Source organism: Crinia signifera, chromosome 8 (genome assembly GCF_055691185.1).
Source record: "Crinia signifera chromosome 8, ASM5569118v1, whole genome shotgun sequence".
Taxonomy (NCBI): domain Eukaryota; kingdom Metazoa; phylum Chordata; class Amphibia; order Anura; family Myobatrachidae; genus Crinia; species Crinia signifera.
This window is the reverse complement of record NC_139224.1, coordinates 145,046,658-145,068,871: the sequence shown is the minus strand read 5'-3', so window position 1 is coordinate 145,068,871 and position 22,214 is coordinate 145,046,658. Positions and strand designations below refer to the sequence as shown.

The 22,214-nt window shown below is 49.6% G+C and overlaps 1 protein-coding gene across 1 annotated transcript in view; it reads left to right on the top strand.

The window, feature by feature from the left end:
- Positions 1–22,214, top strand: part of LOC146027126 (uncharacterized) — a 36,079-nt gene extending 13,865 nt beyond the window's left edge. Inside the window, exon 2 of the mRNA XM_083158097.1 lies at positions 21,316–22,214. Coding sequence (XP_083014223.1) covers positions 21,316–22,183 — 868 coding nt within the window. The 3' untranslated portion in view covers positions 22,184–22,214. The remainder of the gene's footprint in view (positions 1–21,315) is intronic.

Sequence of the window (22,214 nt, the reverse complement as noted above, 5' to 3'; positions counted from 1 at the left end):
ACGGTCATTCTTTAAGAACTCTGTATGTGTGTAGGTAGTAGGGTGCACTCTCCCTCGACAACGATTGTCATGGGCCACGCTTCTGCCCGGGGGATGGCCGTCACCACCAGGCCTGGTGGCTGACCAGGGAGAGTGGTCATCCAGCGTTGTATGTATGATTAAGTGATCTTTAACCCCACCTTTCCTATAATGACCGTTCTTTGGCGCCGCCACCATTCATAGTCTTAGTTTAATTGTCAAATAAATTTGACATTCTGTTTTGAAACGCCAGCACTTTGTGTCGTGTCTTTATTTTAGGTTAAGTTTAGATAAGGTTATATATAAGTTGTATTTAAGTGTATCAACGGACAAGTGGGGCCAGGGGGATACCCGATGGTGAGTTTAGTGGTTCTTATAGTGTATGGGTTCTACATTGCATTGGCCTCACTTCCTCCACTTCTTATAATAGGCCCTTGTACATTATCAGCAGAGCCGTGAGTAGAGTGGCCAATCCCGGGATCGGCGGGATCCCGGGATTTGGCCCCAATATTGCCCAATATTTCGCGATTAGACTACTCTAATGCTGGGCAGCGTCTGAGCACTTGCTCAGACGCTGCCCAGCTGCTCCGAGTCCTGTGCCGGCTGTGCAGCTCAGATGCGCAGCGTGATGTGGTCAGAGGTCATGCTGGGCGTCACACGCCCCCGCACCGCCGCCGCTCTCTACAACTGGAGGCTCTTCGCTGAACGGAGGACTTTGGTGTTTATTTGTGTAATCCTGAATTGGATCTGGACTTCTTTTACCGACCGCAGAGAACTTTGGATGACGGATTCCGGACCATCATCCTTTGTATTTCAAGCGCTTTTGAGAACTGATTCAATTCAGATTCTCCATTCCATCCGGTACTTAGCCATTTTCTTTTCTTGTACTATCACATCACATGTTTGTCGTATATCAATAAAAGTGGTATTGCACCATACTGTATGTATCTTTTCTACATTTATTTTGGTGTCTCATCCGGACCGAGATAAATGATCTATGGTTGTGAGGATTGGTGTTCCACTATCCAAATAAGCAGTCGATTTGGGAGAAGAGGAGATGCTATTGGGGCAGGAGGAACGTATGTTTATATATATCTGTATATGCTAGCCAGTATTTGGAGAAGAGGACCGTTCCTATATATCTAGGGAAGTATTTTACATTCACAAGGGCGCCGGTGGAGGGAACATGCCATCTTTTGTCACTTTTTCCACTGTTTCTTGGGGGTCCAGGGTCACCCTTGTTGGATGTACTCACCATAGGCTGCCCAGGCGCACAGAACTTACTCTTTACCTTTCTTTCTTTGCTGAACTCGCCTGCCGCTGTGACCAGGTTAGGCATGACTGTGTGCGGCCGGGAGAGGTCGGGCGGCAAACGGGTTGTGACACCAAACTCTGCTGCTCAAAGATGTTTTAGCCGCCTGGGGCATTTGAATGACATATTACTGATTATCTAGTATGGCCTATAGAAAAGGACCAGGACCAATCAGAAGCTTCATTCTCTACTGGTTGGCCTGGACCTCCACTAGGTTGCGATCAACTTTAGGGAACAGATGATGCTGCATTGTGGGTGGGATAGAGTGACTGCACATTGGGCCTTATTCTGCTTGGTGTGGTCCGTTCCGAATTCTTTCGGAGGGCGCTTTTTAGCCATCTGCGCATGCGTAGGAAACACACTAAAGTGCCTCAGGAAATATGGGCGTAACATGGGCGTCATGTAGGCGTACACAAGGGCACGGTTTCAAAGTGGGCAAAACTGGGCGTAAATCTGGGCGTACACGTGGGAGTGCACGAAATGTGGTAGGCGTGCATTAGGACAGGACACCGACTGCAAGCGAACCAACACGCATGAAATATGTGGCTTCCATAAGCAAGTTTCACTTTGCGGAGAGCACTTGTTCATGCGCTAGGCATTCGGTTCGCCCAATTAGTACGCCCGCACCTGAAGCACTCTCAGCTGACCACAATACAATCCACTCATCTACTCATTACTGATTAATTACACTCTTTTCACAGGTTCAATTGGAACCACTAAGACAGGTAAAGGGGCAACAATGAAGTAATAACACTTAACATGATGTAAGGGTTAATCTAAAGTGCAAGTAATGTGTTTAAGTATCAATTAGGAATTAATTGATTACATTTAAAAATAATCAATTTGTTATGAGGTTGGCTAATTGCATAAGTGCGTACGTCCAGCTTCCTGTCCGATCGGACCCTGTAAGACCGTGTAGAATCTTTGTGTTACCACCGCACACGCACGTTTGAATGTAGTCCGAAGACTCTCCCTCTTCTTAGAGAGTCCGTCCGAAGGGATGCGGACAACCTGTGGGCGTGTGTTCTTAGAATGTCCACACGGCGTGGCGTTCGGTCATTTCCGAAAGAATTCGGAACGGACCGCAATAACCAGAATAAGGCCCATTGTGTGCTTGATACTGGTGCCCAGTTCTTACTCTCACCTCATGTGCTGTAGGACAACTTCTATACCCTGGCTCTGTAACTATACAACAAGGTGTTCTCTAGAACAACATAAATATCTCGCATAGAGCATGCTGAAGGTAATCAGCAAAACACAGAATAAAGCAACTGTACACAATAAAAAAAAAAGGCATGAGGTCAGAGAAAAGGAGAGAAATTACTGCCTCACAGCGCTGAGGTCATGGGTTCAATACCCACCATGGCCCTAACTGTGCGGAGTTTGTATATTCTCCCCGTGTTTGCGTGGGTTTACTTCGGGAACTCCGGTTTCCTCCCACAATCCAAAAATATAGGTCCCACGATGGCCATCGTATATGAAAAAATCGCATCGCATCACATGCGATCGCATGCGATTTTTCACTGAAAAGCATCCAAATGCATTGGAATTAGTATGAAACATGTTCAATGGCCCCCAAATGGCATTTTTGAGGCTCAGTGGCGTAACTACATTTTGGGCGCCCCCCCGCCGTTAAAGGGAGGGCGCCCAGCCACTCACCCGCCCCTCCGCCCGCCGCACCAACCCCCGCAGTCTAGATGTTCAGATCCGATATATCTGTGGGTACCTGGGGGAGCGGCAGGCGAGGACCGCAGGCAGCGCAGATGGAGACCGGGGGCGCGGCGGGAGAATAGGAAGAAATCCTATTCAAAAGACCGGGCGGCCGCTCGGTCTTTTGAATAAGATTTCTTTATATTCTCCCGCCGCGCCCCCGGTCTCCATCTGCGCCGCCTGCCGCTCCCCCAGGTAGCCGTCAATGCAGGTGGGGGGGACGCTGCGAGGCGGCTGGGGGGACGGACGCTGCGGGGGACACAGAGGCGGCAATTACTTACAGCTGAGCCGGGCAGGGGGAGCCGGGAGCTGTCACTGTCAGTACGGAAGAAAAAAAAAAAAGCCCATACAATGAATCGGCAGCCTGTGATTGGCTGAGCGCTCTCTCAGCCAGTCAGCAATTGGCTGAGAGAGCGCTCAGCAGCCAATCACAGGCTGCCCATTCATTGTATGGGCTTTTATTTTCTTCAGTACAGACAGCTCCCGGCTCCCCCTGCCCGGCTCAGCTGTAAGTAATTGCCGCCTCTGTGTCCCCCGCAGCGTCCGTCCCCCCAGCCGCCTCAATGCCCCCTGCTCCCTTCACATTGCAGCTAACGTAACTATAGCACTGCAGCCCCCGGCGCCCGCACATGCATAGCGCCCCACCGCGGTCGCGGGGGCTGCGGTGCTATAGTTACGCCCCTGTACCACCCCCCTATCAACACGAACCCGAAGCGTGGCGAGCGCAGGGAGCCCGCGTGGGGCGGCGGTACGCGTCCTACGACCTTTTCATACCCCCACTATCCACGTCGGCGTGGAGTTGAGAATGGAAAGTGTGGCGAGTGCAGCGAGCCACTGAGCCCTAAGCGTGGAGAGCGGACCTTCACAGGTATACGCGTCCCCTCACGGGCTTCACAGGTGTCCGCGTCCCCTCTCGCGGGGCTCGCTGCACGCTTCGGGATCGGTGGCTCGCTGCGCTCGCCACACTTTCTATTCTCAACTCCACGCCGACGTGGATAGTGGGGGTATGAAAAGGTCGTAGGACGCGTACCGCCGCCCCTCGCGGGCTCTCTGCGCTCGCCACGCTTCGGGTTCGCGTTGATAGTGGGGGTGGTACAGCTTCAAAAATGCCATTTGGGGGCCATTGAACATGTTTCATACTAATTCCAATGCATTTGGATGCTTTTCAGTGAAAAATCTCATGCGATCGCATGCGATGCGATCGCATGCGATGCGATCGCATGCGATTTTGACAAAAACTGCAAAAATCGCATCGCATGCCATCGCATGCCACTATATATGGCATGCGATGGCATGCGATGGGAGCCGTGATAATCCACAAGTACCAAAAAATATACTGGTAGGTCAATTGGCTTCCAACAAAAATTAAACTTAGAATGTCTGTGTGTGTGTACATGTGGTAGGGAATATAGCATGTGAATGTTCAACTATACTCTGTAAAGTGCTGCGTAATATGTATGCGCTATATAAGAAACTGTTAATAAATAATACAAATAAATAACCAGGTCTATGTGAGCTGGTGGACACCCCTGTCCCTCTGATACCTGTGTATGCGCACAGTGTAAATTAGTGTGGCAGGGGAGACTGCCAACTGTGGCCCCACAGTGGTACACTGCAGGCCCCGGGTGTGACGTGGGACCGTCCTGAGAAAAGTGACAGTTTGTTGTAAATCGGGACAGTTGGGAGGTATGCATCTTCAGTAGAATTCACATCTCAGTACATTTTCCCCTAAAAGTCACTTAGTCCAATAAAACACAAAAGATCAGCCTCATCCTGCAGAGCCCCATAGGTCCTGACAGGTGACGCCCACACAATTCTCCTGCCATACTGTCTACAGAACTCAGTTGTTGTTACTTGTGTAGATCATCCCAATTCATAATGCCATTGTTACACAGTTACCTGAATGTGTCCCATAGATTCCAATAACTTAAATAACAGAGTATAGTGGGTATATAGGGCCTGATTCTAGTTAATTCGGTCCCTCGCATGTTCGCATGGGGGACCGATGGTGGTACCCTGCACATACGCATAATCAGCACTGTCGGCATGGCACTTGTACAGGAGGAGGGGAGCGGGTGGCGGCGGCTATGGGCCATGGGAACGCCCAGCGTTTCATGGACATTGCCGGGAGCAGGTGGCTGACGTCACATGATGTCAGCCGCTCGCACTGTCTTTGGCCGGATTAAATATAACTCAGTCTCCACTGACTATATATGTGAGCCCTGCAGAAATCATTAGATGGTCACCAACCATTGAATGATTTCTCCAGCAGCGGGCATGTAAGGGGATGTGTTTTCATACCATGGTTGCGAAGGCATGGCATCGTTTCGAAGAGGATACGGCGGCGGGAGGTCAGCTATTCGTGGGGGCGGGCAAACTGGGACTCGATAAGCTGCGAGCTTAGCAATTTACTGAGTTAACCAGAATCAGGCCCATAGTGTAGTGATGTACTGCGGAGTATAGGGGGTATGCAGGGCCGGATTAACAATGGGCCTGATGGAGCTACAGCTCCAGGCCCACTCTCCAAATAGAGAGCTTTCCAACGAGCCCAGCCCCGCATCGCTAGCCCCCCGGGAACCGGAGATACCGACATGCAAACCTGGAACGTTTTCCCCATAGGATAACATTGGACCCGCTAATTCCGACCTCCACCCGGTTCCAATGGCCCCCTGGCATCACAGAAGCTCGAGGTTGATCTCAGTCGAACCCAAATCGCTGGGCCTTCAATCTGATACCTGGTCCATATGGGTTCATTGGTTCTAGAGATATTGCGGGTAAACCAATTTTTTTTTCATTTCTGAAATGTAATGTTATGGCTGTTCATGTTGTTTGAGGACAGATTTCTCTGGAACCAAATGGCCCAGTTTCACGGGACCAAAATCATTCGAAGCCTTCATGTAAATGGGTCAGTTTGTTCCGAAGATATAGCTGGTTGTTTAAAGGGGGCAGGGTGGTTTTCTCTCCCTCCTCACACCAGAAAATGCAGTGACTAGGCTGGGACCAAATTCCTGGATAAGTGCCTGCATTTCCTGGTATGAAAGGGGTATTATTTCAAATAGCCGGGACCTGCAGTGCTCTGAATACAGTCGGGCAGCCCCCTGCTCTCTGCCCGGCTGTCAATGGCTGTCATTTCTGCCCGGTGGCGGCTCGCCCCCAGTTACCATGAGCATGTATTCCCCTTTGGCAATGAGCATGTAGGTAAGCAGCACTTATATAGCATAATTTTTAATAGGCATTATGGTGTTTTGCATTATACGTAATGAACATTATGGTGTGTGGCTTAACATGTAATGGGCATTATGGTGTAAATTTTTAATGCAGTGTCCCTGTTTATGAAGCATATTGTGCATTATTGCTCAATCTGTTTGGTAGAGTGCAGACATGTCCAAACTATGGCCCTCCAGCTGTTGTGAAACTACAAGTCCCATCATGCATTGCCACAGTTTTGCTATTAGGGAATGCTAAAACTATGTCAAGGCATGCTGGGACATGTAGTTTCAAAACAGCTGGAGGGTCACTGTTTGGTCATGCCTGGTATAGTGTGTATTTTGGCTCATTCCATGTGGCATAATGTATAAGAGGCAAGTACAGTATAAGGGGGTTACTATTGTGTTGCATGATTTGTATAAAGGGTATATGGTGTAGTGAACTTAGGTGACCACATAAAAGGTGCTAAAATGTTGTCTACCAAGTTTTCGGCTTTCAATTTTATTTTCATGACTGGAGTGCCGCCTCACACCGCATATATCTTAGGACATCTGCATCCTGTGGGTGCACCTTTGGAGGGCACCCGCCAATATATCTCCCTGCATTTTTCCTATGCCAGCCTTTTCCAGGCATATATAATTAGTGGAAAGTATTTACACAAATACAGACACACCCATGAGCAGACCACCCAACCAGAACACTGGTCACGACCCTCACATTATTAGGTGCGGGCCACAACCCCTATTATTGCGCATAACAGGCCCTTGATAATTTTCAGCTCCAGGCCCATTTAGACCTTAATCTGGCTCTGGGGGTATGTATTGTAGTGATGCATTATGGAGTATAGAGGGTATATAGTGTAGTGATGTAGTGCAGAGTATAGGGGGTATGTATTGTAGTGATGTAGTATGGAGTATAGAGGGTATATTGTGTAGTGATGTAGTGCGGAGTATAGGGGGTATATAGTGTAGTGATGTAGTGCAGAGTATAGGGGTTATATAGAGTAGTGATGTAGTATGGAGTATAGAGGGTATAAAGTGTAGTGATGTAGTGCAGAGTATAGGGGGTATATAGTGTAGTGATGTAGTGCAGAGTATAGGGGTTATATAGAGTAGTGATGTAGTATGGATTATAGAGGGTATAAAGTGTAGTGATGTAGTGCGGAGTATCGGGGGTATATATTGTAGTAATGTTATGCAAAACATCCATTCGCAGCAGTACGGGTGAATTCGGTGAACATAGTGTAATGGTGTATTGCGACATGTAGGAGGTATTTAGTGCAGTGATGTAGTGCGGAGTATAGGGGTATATAGTGCAGTGATGTAGTGTGGAGTGTAGGGGTAAATAGTGTAGTAATGTAGTGCAGGGTATAGGGGGTATAAAGTGTAGTGATATAGTGCGGAGTACAGGGAGTATATAGTGCAGTGATGTAGTGTGGAGTGTAGGGGTATATAGTGTAGTAATTGTGTGCAGGGTATAGGGGGTATAAAGTGTAGTGATATAGTGCGGAGTACAGAGAGTATATAGTGCAGTGATGTAGTGTGGAGTGTAGGGGTATATAGTGTAGTAATGTACTGCGGAGTATATAGTGTAGTGTTGTAGTGTGGCGTACAGGGGGTATATAGTGTAGTGATGTAGTGCAGAGAATATTGGTTATACAGGGCCAGATGGAGCTGCAGCTCCAGGCCTACACATAAAGTAGGCCCATCATTATTGCACAATGATGATCACCAGATGGGCACAATGTGGGCCATAAATCATGTTTGTATTTTGATGTGTTTAGGAAGACATTGGTGCATATAGTGTATGGGTTCTACATTGCATTGGCCTCACCTCCTCCACTTCTCATAATAGGCCCTTGTACATTATCAGCCAGGCCCGTGACTAGGGTAGCCAATCCCGGGATCGGGATCGGTGGGATCCCGGGATTTGGCACCAATATTGCCCAATATTTCGGGATTAGTCTAATGCTGGGCAGCGTCTGAGCACTTGCTCAGACGCTGCCCAGCTGCTCCGAATACTGTGCCGGCTGTGCGGGCTCAGATGCGCAGCGTGATGTGGTCAGAGGTCATGCTGGGCGTCACACTGTGCAGCCAACCGAACACGCCCCCGCACCGCCGCCGCTCTCTACAACTGGAGGCTCTTTGCTGAACGGAGGTCTTGTTGGATGTACCCACCATAGGCTGCCCAGGCGCACAGAACTTACTCTCTACCTTTCTTTCTTCGCTGACCTCGCCTGCCGCTGTGACCAGGTTAGGCATGACTGTGTGCGGCTGGGAGAGTTTGGGCGGCAAGCGAGTTGTGACACCGGAGCTGCAGCGCTGCGGCCTGCGCAGCGTGACCTATGGGTCACGCTGCGCAGGCCGCAGCACTGAACCCGCTCGCCGTCCGACTTCTCCCAGCTGTCTAGTGACACACTGACCTCCCTCTGGCATCACACTCGCAGCCTGCCTCCATTCCGCTGCCACCTGCCCCGCTTAAAGTAAGGCAACGTGGGGGAGAGGGGGGTGGTCTTCTTTTAGGGATGCCAATCCCGATTTCCGGGATTGAAAAAATGCCCCGGGATTGGCATCCCTACCCGTGAGGCCCTGACACTGGCCCTGGTCCTATGAATAGCGGGTGTGAGATCTGTGTGCACAAGTCACAGAGAGGGTTAATCTCTGCAGCTGTTGCTCCTAGTTACATTGTTGCAGAATCTGAGCTGGGAGCTGTAACCATGGACCAGCTGCACTCATTTCTCCTGTATATAACACAGCATCAGGGCCAGACTAACAATATGGAGGATGGAGCTGCAGCTCCAGGCCTCCACATAAAATAGGCCCACCATTGTGGCAGCATGATGATCACCAGGCAGAATAGCGCCGCCTCCTCCTGCCTCTTGTACTTACTGGTAAAGGCCCCCATACACTAGGGCGACTTGTCCTGAGGACAAGTCGCCCCCGACTTCCCCCTGAGCTTCCCCGGCAGCTCCCCGGGGGAGCTTGATAAGATTGGCACTTGATGTGACACTTTTTACATGTGATAAATTGTCTCGATTTATCACATGTAAACATACCTCCCAACTTCAGTCCTGATGAAATAGAGACACTGCCGCGCGAGCGCCCGAAAAAGGGGGCGGGCGTATGCAAATGAGGGTGCGGCTTATGCTAATTAGCCGCAACCTCATTTTCATACGAGAATAGACGCTGTTCTGCCACCCCCCGCAGCGGGACAATGCCTGCCGTGGGTGGGACAGCGGGACAGGACCCGAAAATCGGGACTGTCCCGCTGTAATCGTGACAGTTGGGAGGTATGTGTAAACCCGGGGAGCAGGGGGGGGCTGCAGAACAGGGCTGCTGGTGGGGGGTGCTGCTAAGGCAGCGTGCAGGGGACGCTGCGGGGGACAGTGACAGAGCCGGGCAGGGGGAGTCGGGAGCTGTCAGTGCTGGAAAAAAAAGCCCATACAATGAATGGGCAGCCTGTGATTGGCTGAGCGCTCTCTCAGCCAATTGCTGACTGGCTGAGAGAGCGCTCAGCCAATCACAGGCTGCCCATTCATTGTATGGGCTTTTTTTTTCCAGCGCTGACAGCTTTTCCTGTATTGCAGCAGCGCCCCCCCTGTCTTACTACCAGCGCCCCCCCCCCCCCCCCCGCAGGGGCCGAAATCGGATGAAATCGGCCGAAAATCGCATAGTGTATGGGGGCCTTAAGACTGAGACAGTCAGAGGCTCTGCCTCCCAGAAGAGGAGGGGCAGTCTCACTGAGAGAATGGTGGTCACAGTACGGGGTCTCTGGGGGTGTGTGTCACTGGCCCTGACTACTTAAAAAGGTAATTTGTCCCACGGAGAGACACGGGATTGATGAGCTGCCAATACTGTCACTGTAAGTTATGAGGAACATTCAATGATATTGTGTCTGTGTAATTACACTGTGTAGGCATCTGTACTGTATATGTGTTAGAGTATAGGTGTCTGTGTAATGGTAACGTGTATCTGTAACTCTGAATATATGGGGGACATTTACCAAAATGGATTCGTAGAAAAAAGGTGTATTCGTAGGGAGAAATACACCTTTTTTTTACGAATTTGTATTTTCGGGATTTACAATCCCAAAAATACAACAATTCGTAGTCCTAAAGATGGAACATTCGTATTTGTAGTTACAAATACGAATGCCCTACACCATCGATAGGATACGACAGAAATCACCATTCAAAAGAATGGTGGTTTCTGATTTACTAAGCAGCCGTACTGACAATACGGCTGCTTAGTGGTGTGAAACACCCACGCAAATACGACAGGAAAATAGAACACCATTTTCCTGTTCTATTTGCGTTTTAGCCTGCACGGATCAGTCAGATCCGTGCAGGCTACAGTGTAAAAAAATAGAAAAATAAATAAATTTAAAAAAAAAACGGCGTGGGGTCCCCCCCCACAGCCATAACCAGCACCAGGCTGAAGGAGCCGGGGCCGGTAATTAAAAATCAGGGAACCCGACAAATAGGGGTTCCCCGATTTTTAACAACCAGCCCCAGGCTCCAGGTCCGGGGCTGGTTCCCAAAATACGGGGGACAAAATGAGTAGGGGTCCCCCGTATTTTAAGAACCAGCCCCAGGCACAACCAGCCTGCAGGGTAATGTCACAGCCGGGGGACACTTATAATATAAGGTCCCGCGGCCAAAACATTCTCCCTACCGACCAGTCAGCCTGGCCAGGGGCCCTGGGGGAGTGGGGACCCCCCCAATGAAGGGGTCCCCCCCCTCCAGGACTTACCTGACCAGGCTGAAGCCTGGTGCTGTCCTCGATGCCCCTGGGCGGTGGGCATCGAGCTGATAAATGTAGTAAAAAAAAGATGAACCTATTGTTTTTTACTGTGGCACTACAAGTGCCAGCAAGCCTCCCCAGCAAGCTGGGACTTGGAGAACCACAAGTCCCAGCCTGCTGGGCATTAAAGGGCCCGCTGGCACTTGCAGTTCTACAGTTAAAAAAATAGTGCACAAAACACACTGACACACTTTTAAAATAAAACTTTATTACACACAAAGCCCACACATACTAATACTTACCTATCTTCTTCCCATAGGTCGCCCTGGTCCTGTGTCGGCGTCTTCCTCCATGTCGACGTCGCTGTCGGCGATGGTGTCCCCGTCCGGATCCGACGAAATCCATTTGGGAAGCTGTGGAAGGAAACCATACTCACCTGTCCCAGCGCGACGTAGTCCAGGTAAGGGTCTTTGCAAAAAAATAAACCGAACACCCCGAAACCAGACCGGACTGACGGAGACGCACGTGTGTTTGTTTACATCGTGCGGCTCCGCCTCCCGAATGCCGCTATTGGCCGCCTTGCGGCCTAGCGGCTCCTGATTGGCCGCTAGGCCGCAAGGCGGCCAATAGCGGCATTCGGGAGGCGGAGCCGCACAATGTAAACACCGTGCGTCTCCGTCAGTCCGGTCTGGTTTCGGGGTGTTCGGTTTATTTTTTTGCAAAGACCCTTACCTGGACTACGTCGCGCTGGGACAGGTGAGTATGGTTTCCTTCCACAGCTTCCCAAATGGATTTCGTTGGATCCGGACGGGGACACCATCGCCGACAGCGACGTCGACATGGAGGAAGACGCCGACACAGGACCAGGGCGACCTATGGGAAGAAGATAGGTAAGTATTAGTATGTGTGGGCTTTGTGTGTAATAAAGTTTTATTTTAAAAGTGTGTCAGTGTGTTTTGTGCACTATTTTTTTAACTGTAGAACTGCAAGTGCCAGCGGGCCCTTTAATGCCCAGCAGGCTGGGACTTGTGGTTCTCCAAGTCCCAGCTTGCTGGGGAGGCTTGCTGGCACTTGTAGTGCCACAGTAAAAAACAATAGGTTCATCTTTTTTTTACACCATTTATCAGCTCGATGCCCACCGCCCAGGGGCATCGAGGACAGCACCAGGCTTCAGCCTGGTCAGGTAAGTCCTGGAGGGGGGGGACCCCTTCATTGGGGGGGTCCCCACTCCCCCAGGGCCCCTGGCCAGGCTGACTGGTCGGTAGGGAGAATGTTTTGGCCGCGGGACCTTATATTATAAGTGTCCCCCGGCTGTGACATTACCCTGCCGGCTGGTTGTGCCTGGGGCTGGTTCTTAAAATACGGGGGACCCCTACTCATTTTGTCCCCCGTATTTTGGGAACCAGCCCCGGACCTGGAGCCTGGGGCTGGTTGTTAAAAATCGGGGAACCCCTATTTGTCGGGTTCCCTGATTTTTAATTACCGGCCCCGGCTCCTTCAGCCTGGTGCTGGTTTCGGCTGTGGGGGGGACCCCACGCCGGTTTTTTTTTTATTTATTTATTTTTTCTATTTTTTTTTACACCTTGCAGCCTGCACGGATCTGACTGATCCGTGCAGACTGCTAGAAATAATTCGTATTAGCGGCCGTATATACGGCCGCTAATACGAATCATTACACCATCGGAGGGTTACAAAGCAGTCGTATCTGACTGCTTTGTAAATCCCCCTCCGGAACACGACTTTGCATACGACTTAAACAGTCGTATGCAGTCGTAGGGAAACAACCAATACGAAAAACTAGGTTTTTCATATTGGTAAATTTCCCCCAATGTGTCTGTGACTCAGTGGCGTAGCTACGTTTTGGGCGCCCCCCCCCGCCGCCGCCCTGCCAAGCAACCCCCCCCTGCCGCCCCGCCGCCCATGCAAACCCCCCCCCCCCAATCCCCCGCAGCCTAACCTATCTCGCTGGTCCCGGCGGCTCCGTTCTTCTGCTGAGGACCACCACAAAATGGTCGCCCCTATTCAGCAGACAGTTTCAGAGAACTGTGTGCTATATGGGGACGGCCATTTTGTGGTGGTCCTCAGCAGAAGAACGGAGCTGCCGGGACCAGTGAGATAGGTAAGTCTGCGGGAGATTGAGGGGGGTTGTAACTATAGCACCGCAGCCCCCGGCGCCCCCACATGCACAGCGCGCCCCCCCCCCCCCCACGGTGGCGGGGGCTGCGGTGCTATAGTTACGCCGCTGCTGTGACTACATGATGATGTAGAGTGTGGGGAGTCGGTTCTGGCAGGCACTGTGTAACAGGGCAGGCACTCTCTGTAATAAGTCGGTCATTGTGACACTTTCTGTAAGAATGCGGGCACTGCGACACTCTCTGTACGAAGGCGGGCACTGCGACACTTTCTGAAAGAAGGCAGGCACTGTGACACTTTCTGTAATAAGGCGGGCACTGCAACACTCTCTGTAATAAGGCGGGCACTGCGACACTCTCTGTAAGAAGGCGGGCACTGCAACACTTTCTGTAAAAATGCGGGCACTGTGACACTCTGTACGAAGGCGGGAACTGTGACCCTTTCTGTAATAAGGCGGGCACTGCGACGCTCTCTGTAATAAGGCGGGCACTGCGACATTCTCTGTAAGAAGGCGGGCACTGCGACACACTCTGTAAGAAGGCAGGCATTGCAACACTACATAAAAAGGCAGGCACTGTGAAACTCTGTCATTATTTATTCATGAACAGTTTCTTATATAGCGCATACATATTGAGCATCGCTTTGGGACTGTGATACTCTGTAATAAGGTGGGCACTGCGACACTCTGTAAGACTGTGTAATAAGGCGGGCACTGTGAAATTGTCTGTAATAAGGTGGGCACTGTGACACTCTCTGTAATAAGGTAGGCAATGCACCACTCTCTATGTAATAAGGAGGGCACTGCGACACTCTGCGTAATAAGGAGGGCACTCTGACACTGTCAACACAATAAGGAGGGCACTCTGACACTGTCAACACACTGCGACACTTTCTGTAATAATGCGGGCACTCCGAGACTGTAAGAAGGAGGGCACTGTTTAAGTGTTTAAGTATGCGGGCACTGCAACACTTACTGTAATAATGCGGGCACTGCGACACTCTATGTAATAATGTGGGTACTTTAACACTCTGTGTAATAAGGTGGGCACTTCAACACTCTGTGTAATAAGGTGGGCACTGCGACATTCTCTGTGTAATAAAGCGGGCACTGTGACACTATGGGGGTGTCACGTTTCGTGAGCTTGCTGAAGCACCAGCCGGAGTGTAACGGAGGCTGGGTGCTTTAATGTAGGGCTGTTGCATGAATGACAGAATGGAGTGAAGCAATTGAATAAAATTAAACCTTTTTTAATGAAGATACTGCGGTACAAAGATATGGATGAAGGCACAATGAAATAACTGTAGATATTGGTTGAATGACAGAAGACAATAATGATAATACTTATTGAAGATGATTGGATGGTTGGAAGATTGGATGATTGAAAGATTGGATGGTTGGATGATTGGGTGGTTGGAAGATTGGATGATTGAATGGTAACAAAGAAGAAATGGAAATAAGATGAAGTCTAGTAGTAGTTCTTGCTGTATGAGGTCGTGGCTGCCAGGATACCAGGGATACTGGCCACGGATATTGACTGTCAGGATTGCAGGAGGAAGATGACACCTTTGGGGTGTTTAACCTTGTCCTTATCCTAAGAGGCGGCAGATGAGTTCCGTGGGAGGATATGGCTTGAGCAGTGGATGACCAGTGGGAATAGTCACGATAGACTTCACCCAGAAGTTAGAGGAGTCAGCCTGCAGCGGATACTGCAGGAGTTGTCAGGGATGCACAGAGATGCTATCTGGTGGACAACATTGTACTGACTGCCGGTCTGGCCCGGCTAGTCAATATTTAAGTGCTGAGCTGAATGGGGATTGGCCGCAAGAGTGACATCACAGCTGGAGCCGCGCAGTATAGGTTGTGGACACCAACAAGATGGCCGCCGCCCATTGTGGCGACAGAAACCAGCCGGCGGAGAATACTACGTGGAGGCAATGCGGACGGCGCTTCCCAGCCTGAGGCCTAGAAGGACGCGGACACCATCATGGCGGATCATGCCTCACGCCACCCGGAGCCAGCACGCCAAGACACTGCACACCAGAACTGACACCCGGCGAATGGACATGGCGCCTGGGTGACAGAGTGACAGAATGCAGCAGGTCGGTGTCGGCATCAGCAGCGGAGGTGAGCGCCAGGGCAGAGGGCATAGCTTCAGAGGTGCACAGGGAGCACAGGTAGCTGCAATGGTGGTCGTGACAGGGGGAAAATTACTAAGAATACGAATAAAAAAAATCGTATTCGTATTCTTAATACGAATCACTATGACTGCATACGGCTGTTTCAGCCATATGCAAAGTCATGTTCCGGAGGGGAATTTACAAAGCAGTCAAATACGACTGCTTTGTAAACCCCGATGTCGTATTGATTCGTTTTAACGGCCGTATATATGGCCGCTAATACGAATTTGTGCAGGCAGTCTGCACGGATCAGTCAGATCCGTGCAGGCTGCAATGTGTAGAAACAAATAGAAAAATAAATAAATAAAAAAATTTGCCGTGGGGTCCCCCCCACAGCCGTAACCAGCACCAGGCTGAAAGAGCCGGGGCTGGTAATAAAAAATCAGGAAACCCGGCAAATAGGGGTTCCCCGATTTTTTACAACCAGCCCCAGGCTCCAGGTCCGGGACTGGTTCCCAAAATACGGGGGACAAAATGAGTAGGGGTCCCACGTATTTTAAGAACCAGCTCTAGGCCAAACCAACCAGTCCCCCCGGCCAAAGCATTAACCCTACCGACCAGTCAGCCTGGCCAGGGGTCCCGGGGGAGTGGGGACCCCCCCAATAAAGGCCCCCCCCTCCAGGACTTACCTGACCAGGCTGAAGCTTGGTGCTGTCCCCGGTGACCCTGGAGCGGTGGTCACAGGGCTGATTCTGTGTAAAAAAATAAAATAAACTATTGTTTAATACTGTGGAACTATGAGTCCCAGCAAGCCTCCCCCGCAAGCTGGGACTTGGAGAACCACAAGTCCCAGTATGCGGGGCATTAAAGGGCCTGCTGGCACTTGTAGTTCCACAGTAATAAAAATAGTCAAATAAACATACACACAGACACAATAAAAATAAAACTTGAATACATCCAAAGCCCACACATACTGATACTTACCTATCTTGAGCCCGTCAGTAGATCCCTGGGTTTGGTGGTCCAGGGCTCCAGGGTCCGGTGCCTTGGTTCCTGGGTCCGGGGCCTTGGTTCCGGGGCTCCAGGGCTGAAGAGTCCGGGGTCCTGGATCCGAAGAAATCCATGGGGGACCTGTGGAAGGAAATCCTACTCACCAAGCTCCTCCTGCGTTCTGAAGTAGTCCAGGTCTTCTGCCAAATGCCGGCGATTCCGGCAGCTCCCCTAATTGGACTGAGGAGAGACGCAGAGATGTTTCATCTTCCGCGCCTCTCCTCCAAATGGTTCTATAGGACGCCTAGCGGCCAATCAGGAGCCAAGAAAGGAGCAGATGAAACATCTCTGCGTCTCTCCTCAGTCCGATGAGGCACGGGCCAAGGGGCGGCACCTGTTATGAGCGGCAGCTGGCCATTCCTCCCTTGCACCCTTTAAAGGTTTTTTTTCCAATATAATGCGCGCTGCGGGCAGTGCAGTCCCGCGCTCCCTCCTTCAGCATCGCAGATGCAGTCCCTCTCACCAGCCCATGCTCCACTCACTGGGGCTGCTGAGAGAAAGACCTCCAGCAGACGGGGATATTCAGTCCCCTGCAACCCCCTCCCCTCCAGCACTGCCCCAGTCCCACGCTCACCCTGCTGCAGGGCATTGCCCAGCGGCACCTCCTCAGTCTCGCTCTACCCCCTCCAGCACCGCAGCTGAAGTCATGCTCCTGCCGCCACCGTCCCATGCTCCCCCCGCCGGCGCTGGTGAGAGGGACCTACCAAATCCATTGAGCCACGGTCCCATTGTACTCCAGCGTCGTCACTTCAGTCCTGCGATCCTCCCTCCAGCACCTTACGCGCCGTTCCATCCTCCCCCGCCAGCACTGGTGAGAGGGAGAAAAGCTGAGCTGCCAGAGCCAGTGAAGGAGCCAGCGACCATGTGCGACCCCGGCCGACCCTGTGCTGCCATGGCTTTCAGGTACACTGTAGTACCACCTATACAGAAGGGGAAGAGGGGGGTGGCACAGTGAAGCCTGTACTGAAGGGGAGGGGGGGGGGGTTGGACATATGTAATGTGTGTTCCAAACACCTGCGTGCTCCTTGTCTTCCCAGCCCTCTTCTCTATTTTTCTTACATCTCTTCTGTGCTTTCTCCACCTGCCCGACCTCTCTCTTCCTCTTTCTCTCTTCTCTCCTCTCTTTCCCTCTATCTACCCCCATCTCTCCCCCAGCCCCCCTCATGCCTAATAGGGGGGGAGGCCAAAAAAAGTTGTGGCTAGGGGCGGCTTGACCCCTAAATCCGCCCCTGGCTGACAGGCAATGTTTAGATCGACAGTCAATAAGTTGTCAATTATGGGCAATATACAAATGGTGGACATGGTCAAAATGTCAACACAAGCAAGAGGTCGACATTGACATGAACAAATGACACGTTTCAGATGATTTTTAAAATATTTTTTTCCATCCACGTGCACTCGGATTGGGAACGTAAAAGTACCGAGCACAGTGAGACGAGGCACCTGGCCTGAAGCATACATTTCTGTATTGTATACTAGAATAGCACACGGGAAGTAAGGGGTTCTGTATTGTATACAAGAATACCAGACGGGATTGGTATGAAATCCGGCTGCCAGAATCCCGACCGCCGAAATCCTGAAATGGGGGGGACGTGGATCACCCCCCCCCCCCCTTGCGGGTTCGCTACGCTCGGCACACTAATTTATGTGTCGGAATTTTGGTGGACGGGATTCCGGCGTCGGGATTTTGACCGCCGGCATTCTAACTGCATCCCTCCTAAACCTATAGTACAGGGTTTCCGACTTTCAAATGCTCCTGTCCGGGAGAGGAGACTTTCATTACCCGTCCGGGAGCGGGGCTTGACTGTGACATCATTAAGCTAAATGACACAAATGTGTTGTTTTAGCTCCGCCCCCTCCTCTGAGACCCGCGGATTGCGACATTTAAATGCTGCGATCGGGGGGCTCAGTGGGGGGTCCTCCTGATTCCGGGAGGGTTGCCCACCCTTCCGGGGGGCCGGGAGGGGGACTCGATTTTCGGGAGACTCCCGGTAATTCTGGGAGGGTCGGCAACCCTGATATAGTAATTGTTTTGTATTGTATGCTACAATACTAGGCAGGAAGTAATGGGCTCTGTATTGTATACTAGACTACCATACGTAATAGGCTCAGATTGTATACTAGAATACCAGACACAAAGTAATGTTCTATGTAATATATTTTATACCAGATGTATACTAGGAAATCTAAAATAAAGTAAATTCCCCACAAGGTGTGGGCCCTAATGACACAATAAGCCCAGCATCACCCCAACACTTCCCACCTGCTTCTCCTCTATGGGCATGACTACTTTCCTAGAATATATAGATAGATTTAATAAAGCAGTGGCTTATTTGTCTGTGTATTCTGTTTATATACATGTATATAGCAACACATATAATATATGTTAGAGTAGTGCTTCTCAGACTGTGGGGTAGATGTATGAAGCAGTGATAAGGGAGGAGAAGTGATAAAGTGCCTGGTACATTATCACCAGCCAATCAGCTCCTGGCTGTTCCTATATAAACCCAGCCTGCAACTTAACAGTGAGGATCTGATTGGCCGGAGATAAAGTACCAGGCACTTTATCGCTTCTCCTCCCTTATCGCTGCTTCATACATCTACCCCTCAGTTCTCAGGATCCCCCCAGGCTGAGTACACACCTATAGATTCATCTGAAGACCAGTCATGTATCTGCAGTAGGATTGGGCAGTGTGTTCTGCGTACATGCTGCCGGATCAGTCTTGGCTGATGTCATAACTTGATGGTCATTTACAAGGGTCTTTCCAGTTGCGCTGTCAACCTCCAAATTCTGCAGTGGGTGTACAGGTGGTTCAATTGAACAGTCAATATATTGGTCAGTGTTTACCCAGCACAACAGTTCACACAGGTCAAGTCTCCTAGCTGATGCACAGGTGTATTCATTATTACCTGTCTCTGACCTGTCAGGGGTCTTGAACTATTTTGAAGAACACTGTGCTAGAGTATAGCTATCCCTCAAACCTCAGTCGTAGCCAGAAACTAGTGGGCCCCATAGAAACATTTTGAAGGGGCCCCTGTCCCAGTGCTTGTATAGAGACACCACTTTGCATCAGTTGTTATGTATATACCCCATAATAGTACCCTAGTTCATTTTCTGAACCATGTTAGTGCCCTAGTTAATGTTATGCCCCATAGTAGTGCCCTACTGTAGTTCCTTTTCTGAACTATAATAGTGCCCTAGTTAATGTTATGCCCCATAGAAGTGCACTTGTTCCTTTTCTGAATTATAGTAGTGCCCTAGTTAATGTTATGCCCCATAGAAGTGCACTAGTTACTTTTCTGAATTATAGTAGTGTCCTAATTAATGTTATGCCCCATAGAAGTGCACTAGTTACTTTTCTAAATTATAGTAGTGTCCTAATTAATGGTATGCCCCATAATAGTGCACTAGATCCTTTTCTGAACTATAGTAGTGCCCTATTTCCTTTTATGCACTATAGTAGTGCCATTGTTAATGCTATGCCCCATAATAGTGCCCTAGTTCCTTTTCTGAACTATAGGAGTGCCCTATTTAATGTTATGCCCCATTGTAATGGCCTAGTTCACATGAAGTCACATTGTACAGCTGCCACATTATTCCACACTTTTTCCAATTCATATCATGCCATACAGTGTCCCCAATTCATATTATGCCATACAGTGTCCCCAGTTCATATTATGCCATACAGTATCCCCAGTTCATATTATGCCATACAGTGTCCCCAGTTCATATTATGCCATACAGTGTCCCCAGTTCATATTATGCCATACAGTGTCCCCAGTTCATATTATGATATACGGCTTACACTTCATATTGTGCCATATTACAGTTCCTCAGTTTATATTGTGTAACAATATAATGCCCTTCAGTCCATTGTATACCACATTACACTGAGCAGGCCCAGAGGTACTGTACATTGTATACCACATTACACTGAGCAGGCCCAGAGGTACTGTACATTGTATACCACACTACACTGAGCAGGCCCAGAGGTACTGTACATTGTATACCACATTACACTGAGCAGGCCCAGAGGTACTGTACATTGTATACCACATTACACTGAGCAGGCCCAGAGGTACTGTACATTGTATACCACACTACACTGAGCAGGCCCAGAGGTACTGTACATTGTATACCACACTACACTGAGCAGGCCCAGAGGTACTGTACATTGTATACCACACTACACTGAGCAGGCCCAGAGGTACTGTACATTGTATACCACACTACACTGAGCAGGCCCAGAGGTACTGTACATTGTATACCACACTACACTGAGCAGGCCCAGAGGTACTGTACATTGTAGGTAAATCCCAGCACATGTAACACGTGGGCCCGGGGGTGTATTATTAGATAGGCAGCGGGGAATTTAGTAAGATGAGAGTTCTATTTCCCATAGGATGTTGCTATGGGCAACCAATCAGAATCTATTTAGCATATTCTAGAAGATAATAGATGGTATCTGATTGGTTGCCCATAGCAACATCCCATGTGAAATAGAACTCCCATCTTATGTAAATTCCCCCCCACATGGTCTATCCAAAAGGTCGACACTCAATACACCAACAGTGTCAAAAGGTCGACATGGGAAAGGTGGACAGGGTCAAAAGTTTGACATGGAAAAAGGTAGACACATGAAAAGGTAGACATGAGGTGTCAAATTTTTGGGCTGTCAATGTCGGCAATTGTCGACACGGACCCCCAATTATTTTAAGGCGTACCCTCGTATGACTCGCTTTGCTTTCCATGCTTCGGGGCCGGTGCCTCATTACACTCGGCACACTATTATTTTTTCCATTTATGCCGACATGGATGGTGAAGTAAGTGAACAAGTTGGTTTGAAAACAATACACAAAAAACTCATGTCATGTGTCTACCTCTTTTCATGCCGACATATTGCATGTCAACCTTTTGGGGTAGACCTATTGGTATGATAATGATGAATGATAATGACTTATAACAGCTTTGACATTGTAGGTCTTCATATTTCATCTGGTCAATGACTGTGATTTCTCTTGCAGAACCTCATCTGAGGTGAGACTCCTCGACACCCCCCGTTATCCTCCGGTAAGGTCCTACATGTCCTCTTATGAAGTCAGTCGCTTTGTGCAGAGGTGCCAGAAGGAAAGGGAGGACGCCCTCCGCAGGGAGGAGTCATCCAGGGACAAACTGAAATCTCTTGAAGTCTCATCACGCAGCCAGATCCAGGAACTGAAAGCCAAGCTGAAAGAGCTGACCAATGAGAACAAAGCTCTGCATAGAACAGTGAAGAAACTCCGAGTTGACTTGGGCCTGGAGGGGAACCCCAAATTCAGAGGCAAGATGACCAAGGATATCATCAAGGAGCTGCATGAGAAGGAAGACCAGTGTTCCCAAATAAAGGAGGAAAACCAAATGCTCTCTGTGCAGCTCCGCGAGATGGTCCCGGTCATTGTGAAGACTCAGAAGCAGAAAGCTGAACTGCAGGCTCAGCTTGAAGGCATGGAAAGCAAGGTTTGGGATCTGTCAAACAAGAACAGCCAGCTCTCCCAGCTTCTGCAGGAGACCCAGCAAGAGAGAGATGATTTAGAGAAGGCATACCTCATGTATAAAAAATCCATAGAGGACAATAAAAAAGTTACAAGCCACTCGGTACAGACCATTACCTCCATCCCTGTCATTTTACAAAGCACCTATAAGAAAGTTTCCAGAGAATCTTCCAGCTCACAGGCATCACAAGTCACGTCAGATAAGGGAAAAGTCTCTCTGGAAACCAGTAACTCTCCTCCAATCACTGCAGACAACAAACAAAAAAACATACAATCGAACCACACGCAACCAATCCTGACGAATGGTCGTCCAAAATTGTACTTTATTTTTGGAGAACTTTTACCAATCTGCTGCATATGATTCAGTTATTTATAATAAAATATAAATCACA